Raw genomic sequence first — 14,544 nt, 5'->3', positions numbered from 1 at the left:
TCTTACAGCAGCGGAGGTCATTGCTTTCAACATTAACAAAGCCTGTAGTCATAGGCTTTCTATGACTACAGGTTTCTATATTTTTTTTTATATCTTACATGTAAATTAGTAAGCATTTAGTGTTTTATGACCAAAGCTATTAGTGCTCTATCCTCAAGAAGTTAAGGTAAAGAAAATACAAAATTATTGTGGGAAGTCTTGCATTTTAATGATTATGACTGTTGCAAACAGTTAAAATCAATAAATGATACACAGTGTTTAAAAGACTTTGAACATGTAGAGTGGAAGAACAGTGCATGTGAGAGACTTTCATAATCTTAAACAAATATTTGAATTATTTCCTTCACGTTAAGTAATCTTGCACAATTTTAAGGCCACAAGAAAATAAATACAAAGTTAACAACAAAAATTCTTCTATGAACTACTAAAAAGGCTAAAAGCTAGATAATGTTTTCTAGGAAAATTAACATAAATAGTTGACCATTAAATAAAGAAATAGGTAAGGGCACTTAGCTATGTCTATGTGTGAAATAATCTTATCCATCTTCTTCATAGCATTCACATTTTTGATAGTAATGATAATCACATATTTTAATAAGAAATTAGTTGGGTTTTTTGCTTTTAAAGATAGGCTGTTCTAAAGAGAAAAAAAAATTAGAGGATAAGATATAGTGGTACCTCTGGCTGGAAGCAAAAGTCTAATTCAAGGTTTCAGAGTATACCTTTATATTCTAGAGTATACCTTTATATTCTGAAGAAAGTCTGGAACACGTTCACTTGAAAAGCTTGCTGAACTGTGTTCAGTTTGAAGAGGTTCGGGTCCCAAAGGGCAATTAATGTTTGCAAGAAAAAAAGAAAAAAAAAAAGTGAAAAAAAAAACCAAACAAAAAAGCTCAATCAAATATCAGTCCATACAAGGTAGGAGTACCACCAGCAGCGTATTTCATCAACAACCAACAATATCAGTACCATATGTGGAATAGATAAATCCAGTTCTTTATATGCATTCAAAATAAACATTTTCTGATCATAAACTGCATAGTTTTACAGTCTCAAGAAACAACAACAATCTTTAAATTTCTGTGCTTCCTCATTTTGAATTTTGGATATGATGAGTATTTTTCTTGAAGAAAATCACAGAAGAGTCACGTCATGTTCATTGTAGAGAGAAATGTCTCTCCGAATTTAAAAAACATCTAAAAAGGGAGTAACTTGTCTTGGCTCTGACCCAGTGTAGAAAAACAAACCTTGACTCATCAAAGGATGAGTCAGAAAGCAAAGGCCCTAGGGAAGGAGGCGTCATGAGGGACTGATCAACCAATCCGAGGTTGTCATTTCAACGTCAGTATTACACAGCAAAGGAAAATGGATTATTTTATCAAAACCAAAATGCCAACAAAATAAGATAACAAACCATCCTTTGGTGGATACTTCTATTTTTTAATAAAAACTTCTCATGACTAGAGGTGGTTTCACTTTCAAGGTTCAAACATTTTCTATTAAATGAAAAGGCAGGTTCACATGTCAGATTTCACAACATTTGAAGTTTCTACTAACCAGCAGATTTTTTTTAAAACTTAGAACTAGCAAAACATGATCATTTGGACATTTAAGTTTGGCAACAAAACAAAGCCGCTTTGAGCAAAGCACTTGTCAAGGTCTTGGAAGCATTCATATGTTGGAGATTCACTGACATGAACTGAGTGGGGAAGAAGGTTTTATTAAAAGTATCCAGCAAGAGTGTTTTGAAGTGACTTGTAGGAAGCAGTTATGATTTTTCCATCTTTAATAAAAACTAAACATATCATAAATTAATATACCAGCCAATGTAATCATTCTATTGTGCTGTCACCATAAATACAGCAACATGTTGCTAAAATAAGGTGTAATCAATTTTTCTTGAAGACTTATTGCACTAATATAAAAGTTTATTGCAGGGAACCGCTATATGCTCAAACTGCTTCAACATCCGTGAAGAAGTATTAGCCCCCATGCAGATTTCTTCTGGTTTTGCTTTTTAGTCACACCTGTATGTTTCAGATCATAGAACAATTTAAAGTTTGAGCAAAAGTGAAAACCAAAGAAACCAGTACTATATAATATTAGAAAACGTGGCATTATTAAATTTGAAATATCAGGTGATTTTGAATAAAATGGGGTGGGCATGTGAATGGATGTTTTTAACAGGACAATAATAAAAACCTAAATGCTGTCCTGTTGGCAGAATGGAGTTCATAAAGTAGAGGGAAGGAGTTACTTTTTAAAGAGCTCAAGGTCAGCTTTTCACATGTATATTATTTAAGAATGAAACCTTGTTTAAAAAAATGTAGTTTATTCACAATAAAGCTGATGTCAAAAGCTCAAATGTGTAAACCTGAACTATAACGCGAGTGATTTAAATATCAACAGAATGCGTTACTTTACCTTTCATCGCAGCTGTTAAAACATAACATGGGCAGGAGAAATAATAATAAAACGACATACAACCAATCAGAGACGAGTTGTTTACCACTTCCTGGCACATGGGCAGTTTATCATCCAGTAGAGATGAACTAGACGCCCCTTTCTCTTCGTCACAAGTCTGAAGTATCCAACCCCTGAGGAGTCAGACCCAGAGAGGAAGCAGAAAGCTGCTAAATGTCTGACATTCCGTGGAAATCATGGAGAACCCGGGAAACAACAGCAAGCACGCTGACAGCACGGTAGACTGCGTCATCTGCTTGGAGAGGATTCAGAGGAAGAAAACGCTAAAGTGTCAGCACTCCTTCTGCTCGGAGTGCATCGACTCAGTTTTCAGACTGAAGCCCGCATGTCCGATATGCAACACCTTCCACGGAGTGTACACGGGGACCCAGCCGCAGGGCACGATGACGGTGACCCGCAGCTTACTGAAGCTGCCGGGCTTCGAGAGCTGCGGCTCAATCGTCATCCAGTACAGTTTCCCAGGGGGGATACAAGGGGTGAGTCCGGCAGTTTCCTCACGCTGCTGCTGTTCATATGTTGTTACTTGTTTTGGAACATAGTTATCCAGCAGGGGGCGCTGTGTTTCCTTCTTTAATTACAGGAGGAAAGTTCCTTTTAAGGCGTCCGAGTGAACTCTTCAGATTGACGTCATTACGTTGTTGAAAACAAGAGTGTGGACGTAATGATGTGTAAAGAACCGTCCTTTCTGCTTGATTTAACGTTAATACAGAGCTGATCTGTTGAGCTGATTAATAATTGACAGTAAAAGATGATAAATAAGTGGCCGTACCATTAGTTGTTAAACCATTTTACAACTGTATACTTTTGGGATAAAGTTGGAGAGCAACCATGTCAAATGGTTGCTCTCCAACTTTATCCTCCAAAAAAAGTTGCAACCCATAAAGTTGCCACAATGCAACCCATAAAGTTGCATTGTGGCAACCCATAAAGCATGTCCTTTATACATGGCAACAGTGAATGCTAACATCATAACAAGACTGAAAAAAACTGTTTTTCCTCAAAGTATCTGTATTCATGCAGACTGAGCATTTGGCTTTATCAAGCCATGTATTTAACTCATGAGATTGTTTCAAGCATTTTCCAGTCAGGTAATATTAATTGATGCAAAACACAAACAAGAAACTTTGCAACCAAATTGCTCAACGTTCTGCAGGTTAAAGCTGTTAGTAAGAGGAAAGGTTCAGGTATTCTTTGTGTAAAGGCCAGTGCTGTACACTGTTAAATATAGATGACCTTCAAGCACTCTGGCAGCACACCATGAGAAACTGGCGGCTACGTTTACTCAGGAGTATTTAGGAAGATGATTCAGCCTACTGCATTCAGAAATGTAACCTGAAACTGGATAATGTGAAAGGTACCTGTACATCAACTCTGCACCAAGATGCAAGGCAGTGATTAACAACAAATATTGTTATTGTTCAAAAAACATAAGGTTTCTTCTGCTCTTGTGAAATACTACTTATCTTACACTACTTACTACTTAACAAGAACTGTGCAGTTGGTGAATTTTTCAGAAATGTGATATATTTTTTTTTTTACATTGGTGGTAATTGTATTATAAAACAGAAATTCAACACAAAAGTAAAAATTTGATTTATACTTCGTGGCAGTTTGTTACTAGAAAAAAAACGCTCGTCTCTTAACACCAAATTAATAACGGGTAATATTATTGTTTATTAAATATAATCTATTTTGAAATACTGCTCATCTGCTTAGACACAGGAAATTTACCATCTAAGCAGATAAGCAGTATTATCTTCTTAGACACAGAAAATTTACAGTTGGTAAATTTTGCAAAAGTAAAAATCAGATGTTTACTTCATGGCACGTGGTTACCAGAAAACGTGCTCATCTCTTAGCAACAAATTAACAACAGTTATTTTTTTTGTTTGTTCAAAATTGCAAGGCATTTCAATGCTCTCCTTTGCTCTGCTATGGCAGGCCCCAAAAATGCTTGTTACTAATTAGTTCATGGTTAATAATGAGATTTCAGAACTGATGTCTAATTTGATTGAAGAGAACATCAAGACAACCAGGGCCTCAGAAAGTTATCAACTGGCAAAATTAATGTTTGTTTTTTTGTATTTTTATGCTGAAACGTTTTGGTGCTCAGCTAAAAAAAAAATGTTGTCTTTATTCCAGGCTGAGCACCCAAATCCCGGCGTGAGGTACAGCAGCACCTCTCGTACTGCCTACCTGCCAGATTGTGCAGAGGGACAGAAGGTCTTGAGGCTGCTAAGGAAAGCATTTGACCGAAGACTTACTTTTACCGTTGGACGGTCGGCCACCACAGGCCTCAACAATGTCATTACCTGGAACGACATTCACCACAAGACCAGCATAAATGGTGGTCCAGAGAGGTAGGCGATCCATCCAGGCTCGACGACGATGCCTGGTATCCTTCTCTCATTAGAAAAGCAGAAAAGTCATTTCAAAACGGAGAGGTGGTTGAAGTCAGTCTTCTTTGTCTTTGTATCTTGTAAGGTAGCTTAGAAGATTTCTAAAGTCTGAATGCTTCCTTTTTGCAGAAGTATCATAAAGACTGTTCTTAGACTCTTCATAAGAGTTTTTTTGACCACTGGACAATTGTTAATCCAGCACTTGACAGAGTCAATAAACAATAACAAATTAGTGATGGAAAGCTTCTTAAAAAAAGACAAGACTTGTTTCTAAAACAAAGATGAAGGACTGCAAAGACCCATTTTGCTGTGCTGTTGTTTTCTGTCGACAAAACGGTTGAAAAACATCACACTCAAATCAACTTGAGTCTTAAATTATACATCTCCTTAGGCGTCCAACTCTCATAAACCCTCATTTTCTGCTTTGCTTAGCAAGCTTGGTCCCACTTCAGGGTCTTTTTTAATGCACTCCGCTATTTTTATCTAACTGTTTATTTATTGATGTTGCTGCCTACTTTTCTAAACGTATTTCTATAGTTGTGCATCATGCTTTGCAAAGTCTGTTTGAGCACCACACCGATCTTGGTTCCAGTTGATGTTTGTCACATTGTCACCAGATTGCTTGACTCGGCATTATTACCTCAACTGAAACACTTGCTGTCATTATGGCTTTTCAACAAAACTGCTTCCTAATTAAGGATACTGCTGCTAGTTAGATTTACCCAGATACATGATTTCTAGAATCATCAGGCACAAAGCCTGATGATAAAATAGCAGAGGCCATGAACAGTTATTTTCTGCATTTGGTGCGTTAGACGTGGTACATTTGATCTGAACTCATTTTCATTGAAAGCTTCTGATGGCTGGAATAAAATACAGAGAGCGTACGAACTTATGAGTCTTTCAAATATTTTTCTACTAACTTAAAAGCTTGGCTCTTAGATAATCAAATATGCAGGCACTGATTATGTGATTATTGTATTGTTTGCATTGTAGTAAGCCATTGTGCTATATCGCTTTTTATTCTTTTTAGCTGTGTAACTTGACATGCCTCTTTTAGATTAAAAAGTATTTTTTATTTATAACAATAATAATAATTTATTTCTTTTTGGAAGAAACCCGTCTGCGTTCCACGGTAATATGTAGCATTTATATTGATTGTACCTGAAGGGACTAAAACGAGCCTCTATGCATTGTCCTTTTTGAAATAAATAAACCACAACAACTTCAAGGTCAGACATTCAGCTGTTGTGAAGAAGCTCTGTGAAAGTCCAGCAAGTTCGTTTCAGAAAGACTGTGCAGCTAAGAAATCAGGTTTCCACCACTGCAGAGCAGGTGTGAGTTTTTGGCACATGTATTTCTTCTTATTCAAGAAAAACATCTAAAGCAACTTGACATTTTATAGGAAAAACAGCAAATGAGACCTGTATTCTGCTTATAGTTATATAGGCCTGCTTCTTGTGCGAAGTAGTGGACTTACTTTTCCAAATAAACTTCTATGAATAATAAGAAGCAACAAAACATCCTCTAAGAGGAACTTTGTCCAACCGTCCAGCAGCTGTTCAATGCTTTTCCCAGCGTGACGGAGCGATTTATCTCAAGTGCATCCGGGATCAAAATGTTCACATTTTATTTACGTAGTTAAGAAACTCTTTACATCTTCGTTCTTCCGAAAACCAACTCTTGATGCTTTGCATAAGCGTGATGTATTTTTCTATGAAATTGTTTAAGACCAGATTAACTTCAGTGATAAAAAAGTAAAACAGTTAAGTTTGTGGAAAAAAATACTTAATCAGTCCCAATGCTTGACCACTACTCAACAAAAAAAAAACCCTGGTTTTCCAGGTACATCAGGAAAGCTAGGATTAACCTTAGTTATTTGGGCTGTTTTATGGGCAACACTGGCTGCTTGAGGTAAAGAATAAAACAAGTAAGTTCAGGTAGGTGAAATTATTTATGTTGCATTAACTGTTGGATGGTTTTGCAGCAGCCCTGGAACTCACAAAAACAATGAGATCTGTTTCTCTGCTCGTCTCTTTCTGTTACAGTTTTGGTTATCCAGATCCAGCGTACCTGTTCAGGGTTCAAGAGGAGCTTCGTCTTAAAGGTGTAACAGAGGATGACTGATTGTTCGAAAACATTTATTTAGACAGACTTAGTGCTGCTCTTAATAAAGTTCCCAGTTGCAAATCTGCACTTTTCAACAGTGATGTTCACCACGGATACTTGAAGATGTGTTTTTTTTTTTTTTTTTTTTTTTTTGTATATGACCTGGGCTAAACTGAGGGAGAAGTTTAGCTTTTCCAAAGATTTTTTTCTGCTTTATTCCTGTTATGTAGCTGATTTACTTTAAGCCAATAAAGCAAGAGGAGTTTGGTATTGATTTCATTAGTATTACTTATTAAACGCATACAGCACTGTTCACATTTGTTAGCAGTCTTGGTAAAAAAAAGTGTGAAAACTAAGCTAATCTTATATCACCTTATTCTGATCATACCTTGGAAAACACACTGAAAAACATCCTGTTTACCTCCCTGAGTTCTAAGTGTTTCAAGCATCACTCAGGATGTGGTGGAAAAGAGGCTTTCCTGGAACCTATTTGCCTTGGTGGAAAGGCATGTTTCCATTTTGAAGAGTAATTAGGAGAAATGGACCTGTATTTATTTACCTATTTATTTATAACTCCAACAAACAGGAAAAACATAGAGTTGATTTTGAGCAATACAAAAAAGTAAAGTAGTCATTCAAAATAAACAAAAATACACTTAAGAGTTGAAAATAATTTTTAGGTGAAGGTTGAATTTTTTGTGGAAGAGGGGTATTAAAGATTAGTTTATTTAAAGGACTTTTACACATTTCTTTTCTTCTTTTTTTTCTCCAGGAATGCCAGTAAAATTAGAGAGTGCTATGTTTGTAACAATTTATTTCAAGCTCATTTGCACTGGATGAAAACATAATATGACTGAAAAGTGATTTTTTTTTTCTAGGGTCTCTGGCAGAGTCAGATTAATAATCCTGTATATTATTTTGTTGACAATCAGTCTTGTTTAGTCAAAATGCTTAAAATATCTTGTAATTTTTTTGTTCTTTTCCAGCTACTTTCTTTAAAAAAGTGTGAAAACATGCAAACATTTTTTGTGAAAATATATTTGAACATAACATTTCCCATAAAATAAATTTGACTAAATTTACATTTTATTTTTTAAATAGGTGTACAAAAAAAAAACAAAAAACAAAAACTAAAGAATGACAGTGCCTGGCTAATGACTAATTAAAGTAAATGACATTGTTTTTTCAAATTAGGTTTATTAGCCTTTCTTCAAAAACAGAATTTTGTGTAATATTTTTTATTTTTGCAATAATACACGTTAAATGTTTTCGTGCCTTATGCAATATCAGATAAGTTTGTGCCTTAAGAACAATGAGTGAAATGTTTTTTATGCCCTGACATTACCATGCCTGTACACTAGATGGCAGTGTTCTCCTAGTAGAAGGACTGTTAGATTTCGTCGTCATTCTGTTCCCAGCTTTCTCTCTCCCCTCAAAGTTTCCTACCTGATGTGTTTGGGTCCGTTTTCACTGCAACAGTTAGAGAGGAGGTTGCTTTGTCTTTCACTAAAATATGATGTTATATTTTGGAGGAATGCGTACTGCTGTGTGGTGATGGCTAAAAGCTGAAAGGGGAAGTTGTTGTTTGTTAATTGTGTGAAGTCCGACCAAATCAGTGCTGGACCAAATATATTCTGTTTAAAACTCGCATTGAATGTTTTGGTCTGGCATTACAGTGCATAAGCTGGTTTTTCACGTTGCAGATACAAGCGTCAGTGGTTTTTTTTTTTTTTTAATCACGATTTTATGGGATAGACCAATGCAAACTAGCACATGAAGTAAAGGACAATGATTGATGGTTTAAAACATTGTTTCCCCACAAAAACAAATTTTGAAAGAATAGTATAACATTCAACCTTTCCCTTACATGTCTGCTGTTTCTTGGTCTTTATGATTCTTTTTGTTCTCTAACAAACCCCTGAGGCCTTCGAATCAGCTGGATTGATATGGATATTAATTTACACAACACAATTATTGTGTAAACTACAATTTACTAAATTTACTATTGTGTAAATGCTTTCTGAAGTGACTTCAGAAAGCATTTGATTTTGCTCGCTTTTATTTAGGGATATCAAAATGAATCCAGCTGAATAAAAATGCACACCGCAGTTTGAAGATTTTATCTGGCATTTTTCAACCCATCATATATGATTCTCTCCTCCTTCACTCTAGTTTTTGTCTGTAATGTGACAAAATGTCAAAAAAAAAAAAAAAAAGTTCAAATTTGGTTTTGGTCCAAAAAGAAAAGACCAGTCAGGAAGCACATTTAACTTTTATGTAGTTTGAAAGAGTGCACACGTGATGCAACGGAGTCAGATAGTGGCCTGTTTTCCACTCTGACGTCAGTGTCTGGGGGCATTTCTGTGGCCTGTAGGATCTCGGGGCATCTGCTAACCTCTAATCAGAGTAGGACCCATCTGCCACCCCACCCTGTGTTGCCCCTCTTTCTGCAGTAGTTCATCAGTAAAATTCATCCACATGTCATCATCTGTCCATTCATCAAATAAAAAAAACAACAACAAAAGGTTTATTTGAATTGTTTGCATTTTGGTTCTCTTATGTAGAAAGATTGCCTCATAATGCAACTTACATTTTAGTAATAATCCTAAAAACCCCAAACGCACTGAGTAGTGAGGCAGGATTGTGTGTGATATAAAGCAGAATCTAGCGAAAGTAGCACAAAGTAGAAGCATGTCTGAAATTACTTTCGCTTCATTGAATCTAACCTACATTTACACATGAAATACTTCATGTGAATTTGTCTGGTTTGTTGCTATGTGAGGACGTCTCTCTGACATGATATTCTCTGGGGTTAAAGCACAAATCCATTTTGTTTTTGCTAAAAATTCAAATTGAGAAAGGTTGATTTTTTTTGTGTGTGTGTGTGTGCTTTTTATTTTATTAGATTTTCTTTTTGTGTGTGTGAAATTTAGTCTCAGATTTTCCTCCATATATTGTTCTGCATGTAAGATCAAAAGTTCAGTTCTGGTCTCATCTGTGCAGAGCAACATCTTCCATAACTCTTCTGAACCCTCTATGCTTGGGGGGAAAAAACTGCAGAAGGGATTTTTTCAGACTTTTCTTCAACTGTTTTGCTGCCTTAAAGACCAGATCTGTGGAGAGCATGTAGTTGGACACAGATTTTCCCTCCTGAGCTGTGGATCTCTGCAGGTCCTCCAGAGTTACCATGGGCCTCTTGGCTGCCTCTCTGATTGATCATAGTCTTTTCATTGCCAGATAATGGATTGAACAAGGCTCTGTCAGATGTTTAAAGCATTGGGTTGTATTATAAAATTGTACCTTGCTTTAAAGGTCTACACAACAGCTTATGTTGCATATTAATGACATATATTTTGTGTTTATTGAATATTGTATTTTTTTTTTCTGCTTTAAGGCGTTTGCGAGTTAGTCTCGAAGAATGTTTTAATCTCTGTAACTTATACTTGAATAAATAAAGACCATAATGACGATAAACCCCAGCGTGTCTGCTGCGCTCCTTGATCTTCATGATGGTGTTTGTTCACTAATGTTCTCTAAGCAACATCCAAGGCCTGCAGAAACGAGTTCACACCAGTGGACTCTGTTTACCAACTGGGAGACTTCACTGGGTTTTATCTGCAACCTTCAGGAACGTTTTTTATAAAAAGATACTTCTTCTAAACCCAAGAAGTGTTTACAAGGAATGACTCTGCTCTTCTTTATAATGAGCCTAAAAAATTGTTTTTCCATATCAAGAAAAGAAAAAGAAATTGTCACAAAAAAAACAGGAATTATATCAATTTTTAAGATAAAGCAAGATCCTCTTTTTGTTTTCAGATCAACAAGTTTTAATTGATTTTATGCAACAGTCAGATTTGCTATATAAAATGTTTCATAGTTAATTACCGAACAGGTAGAAATAAGTTGGTACCAATTTTAACTTTACTTTTAAAGTTAAAATTATTTTTTAACTTTAAAAATATATATTTCATTGTTCTGTGGCTGGTGAGTAAAAAGTGTGGACACCACTGACTTAGGTGTGGTCCAGTAGAGGGGAGGGTCAATTACCCACTGCACAATTTTTTTTTTTGTTTGTTTTTTAGATTGTAATTTGTTGAAAAATCTAAAACCACAACTCATTTTCGGAATTATGCAAAACTTTGTGTTGGTCCATCACACACACACATAAAAAAATTTCAATAACGTACTTTGGAGCTATATTGAAGGAAAACAGTGCAGAGGATTCCTAAGAGAATTGAAATCATTTTGTGCCCCTCTGGACAGGTACTTTGCCATTTGGTCCATCTGGATAAGAGGGCAAAGAATGACAACAACGCAAGCAGCTCCATAAATATGGACATAATAAAAATTTTGCAGAGCAGTAAGGTTTCAAACATCCATCAAAGTAAATTGCCATGAAAAAACCCCCTCTAAACATTAATAATAATCACCTGAGCTCTTGGCATATGTTTTAATACGGGTGGTAGCTTCGTCCCTCTGATGCTTTAGTTGCTTTTCATTGATTGTTGCTCTCTGCTGTTTTTTTTTTTCTGTTACATCCTGCTGCTGCAGAGCAGTAAAAAATAGCACTGAGACTGTTGCTTGCATGCTTCTTGGTGCGACTAGACGTCTCCTTCTGAGACGCTCCCTGGAAGCACGGAGATGCATGCGTACATCCATCAGATGAGAGGCGCGCCGCTTTTTCTGCGCTGCGGTTGATAAGAAAATCATTATGTGACAATGCAGAGCTGTTGTTCTCCGCTCCATGCTCCTTAATTAGAGGGTTTTTTGGCTGTGAGGAGGGAGAGCCGTGGCACACCGCTTTCCTCCCTCCCTCTTTCCTTGTCTGCCTACTCATCATGCTAAAGGTGCCCAACTACAGACAAACTACCTGTGAATCGTGCACTCCTACTTTTATTTCCTCTTCTCTGTAATGAGAATCAGCTCCAGCAGATGCAACCTACTTCTGCATGCCTTTGAAGGTATTTTATATCTTCACCCAGTTTTTTTTTCTCCCCCTGTAATGTCAAAGTTGACAGAATAAAAAAAAATGGTTTGTGGAATCCAAAAACAAAAAACAGTCTATCTGTGCACCACAAAGATGAAGTAATGAGACACGAGGCGGTGCTGGCGTGTAAGCCGAAACGCACAGGAGGATGCTGAAGAGGCATGTGTCTCCATCCGCTCTCTTTGTGTGACAGAATGTCAGCCCACACCACTGACATGCTCATCCTCTGAGCCTCAGGCTGTTTGCTTAAGAACAGCAAAGTGAAGGTGGGTGTGTGGGTGCTCGCTTGCGCTTCTGCCACTTTTTGTCTGTCTGCGCGGACCTCCCTGCATCCGTGCGTGCACCGTGTACGCAGATTGCAATGCATGAATGTGCAAGTCTATGTTTGTGTGTGGCGGTCAAGGATGAGTCTAGCATTCTGCTCTCTGATTCATAGCCGGGGTTACGTGGCTTTTTGCCTGCCTGATTTAGCCTAACAGACCCTCGGCTTTTCTTAGTAACGCTGACAGATTTACTGACTTGCTTTCCTGACAGGACACGGCAGCAGAGACGTTGTGCATCAAGGTTTTTTGGGCCAGGCCTGTTGCAGATTGAAGTCTTGCACTCAAGCTGCTGCTCATCAGCAAAAACCACAGTTCCTGCATGAGATCAAAACAACAGCTCCAATAATAACTTTCTGTAAAAATGTGCTTTTCTTCTAACATCATGCAAAACCTGTTCTTCTTTAGTACGCAACGAGAATAACGACATAAAGCAAAGCGGCAGGCTTTGCCGGTTAACATTTTGTTGTCCTTCCTGTCTGCAGCTCGTCCATGGCCATCCATTGTCAGACATCATCGTGTTAGAGCAATTGGCTTCGGCTGCCATGACAACTAGCATGACCTTTTATGCCGTTTTGCAAACAGGAATCTTCTTTGCCGAGGCCTTTCTTTTCAACGGCCACAACAGCAGCTGTCTGTAGCACATCGGGGGACAATAAACGGGCTTTGCTGATGACAGAAGCTGGCAGAAGCTTTCTGAAATGTGCCTCTGTTAAGAGACTGCATCCATCACATTTCCACTGGTAATAAAACACGGTTAGCTTGGAAATAATTTGCATTTTACTAAACACTGGAACAGGTCTGAAGCTGCGTCTCGGTGTGAAAGAGTCACACCGAAACAGATACATGTCGACGGACATTTTATCTGCTTTGCTTCTGGTTTTCCACTTAGTGGGATGCACATGTTGAGGAGTTTTAATTTATCTTTATGTTCTGAAATTGCCATTGAAGAAAGCCATCTCATACGATCTCATTTGTTGTCTCTTTTACAAATATTTTCATGACTGGTCTCTGGAAGTGGATAAATTTGTCGGCCTATGAATACTGCTCTCTCTGTAAATTGTTTGTCCCTTTTAAAGATCCACTTTAACATAAAACTATTCCTGTACATCATGAGTGTTTGACAGGACTTAGAAGTGCGTGTCGGTCATTCATTGCGGACGCCATGTTTAGCTGTCTTGAATGAATGAATTGCACAGCCAATTGAGAGAAACTCTAAATATGGCTGGAAACAGCATCCGAGCATGGATTTCATCACATTTGTGGGTTGGTGTTGAGGGATTAAGAGAATTATTGTTAACCTGTTTGTTTATTTTAATTAAGCCGCCAGATTGTAACATCATGATGTGTAGGCTTAAGCACGATCCTGTGCGCAAGCTGTTCAGGATCCGCAAATTGAACAGAGACGCTAAATATAGACCGGCTCAAGGAATGCTTTGTGTTTGCACAACTGCTTATTTTGTGTTGAGATGCCAAAGTGTGGGCTGCTGCTGCTGCCGCCTCAGTTCTTGGCCAAATAACCATGGGCCATGCAGTGGGGTTATCTAACAGAAAACAGGATATACTGTAACCCTCTTATACCATCATGCCGGGTGTTGCATCTTTGCAAATTCCTCACAGACAGTCAGGCGGTGGTCATAGATTTTAAAATACACTGAAAGTTAAGGTTGAAGAGACAGGGGGGGCGGGGGGGGAGAGAGAGAAACCCTTATAGTAAATGAAATGCGCCTTACCTCTGTTGCGGTTTGAGGACGTGTGTTCGTCACACTTCCAGAGGGTCTCAGTGGGGGCTCTGATGATTAGCGAATGAAAACAGCTGCACCTTATAGCAACAAACAGCTTACGCAGCAGTGCAGACGGTGAATCATGAGCACAAACGGAGAGCTTAATCACATCAGATAAATATAGAAAGAGTTGTGACTGTTGTAGGCTCTGCTATACGGCATGCTGCATAAGTCAAAATGAGTCATAACGCGCATATTTATACGTACTGGTTTTAGTAGAGCACAGGGGGAAGGAGTAAAATTAAGTTTGTTGCAGATATAGGACACCAATCGCTCGCACGCACGCACGCACACGCACACACACACACACGCACACCAGCCCCTCTCTCACCCACTGACACACACTGAGGCCTTTTGTAAAACTGTGCAGCTCTATGGTCAATACAAGTGCATAAGTTCTTAACTGAACCTAAACACAGCAAAATGAGTGTGAAATGAAAACACGACACTGCAGTCAAATG

At 37.8% G+C, this 14,544-nt stretch overlaps 1 protein-coding gene across 1 annotated transcript; it reads left to right on the top strand.

The window, feature by feature from the left end:
- Window positions 1-2,539: 2,539 nt before the first annotated feature.
- LOC106914968 (E3 ubiquitin-protein ligase DTX3-like) lies at window positions 2,540-10,466 on the top strand. Its single transcript, XM_014982212.2, has 3 exons — window positions 2,540-2,960; window positions 4,627-4,844; window positions 6,932-10,466. Exons 1-3 carry the CDS (start codon window positions 2,661-2,663, stop codon window positions 7,008-7,010), a joined length of 597 nt encoding a protein of 198 aa, XP_014837698.2. The 5' UTR covers window positions 2,540-2,660; the 3' UTR covers window positions 7,011-10,466.
- The last annotated feature ends 4,078 nt before the right edge of the window (window positions 10,467-14,544 follow it).

This window comes from Poecilia mexicana, unplaced genomic scaffold (genome assembly GCF_051168715.1).
Source record: "Poecilia mexicana isolate PSO_F unplaced genomic scaffold, ASM5116871v1 scaffold_7, whole genome shotgun sequence".
Lineage (NCBI taxonomy): Eukaryota > Metazoa > Chordata > Actinopteri > Cyprinodontiformes > Poeciliidae > Poecilia > Poecilia mexicana.
Note: the sequence above shows the minus strand (reverse complement) of the source record. Positions and strands in the feature narration are given on the sequence as shown.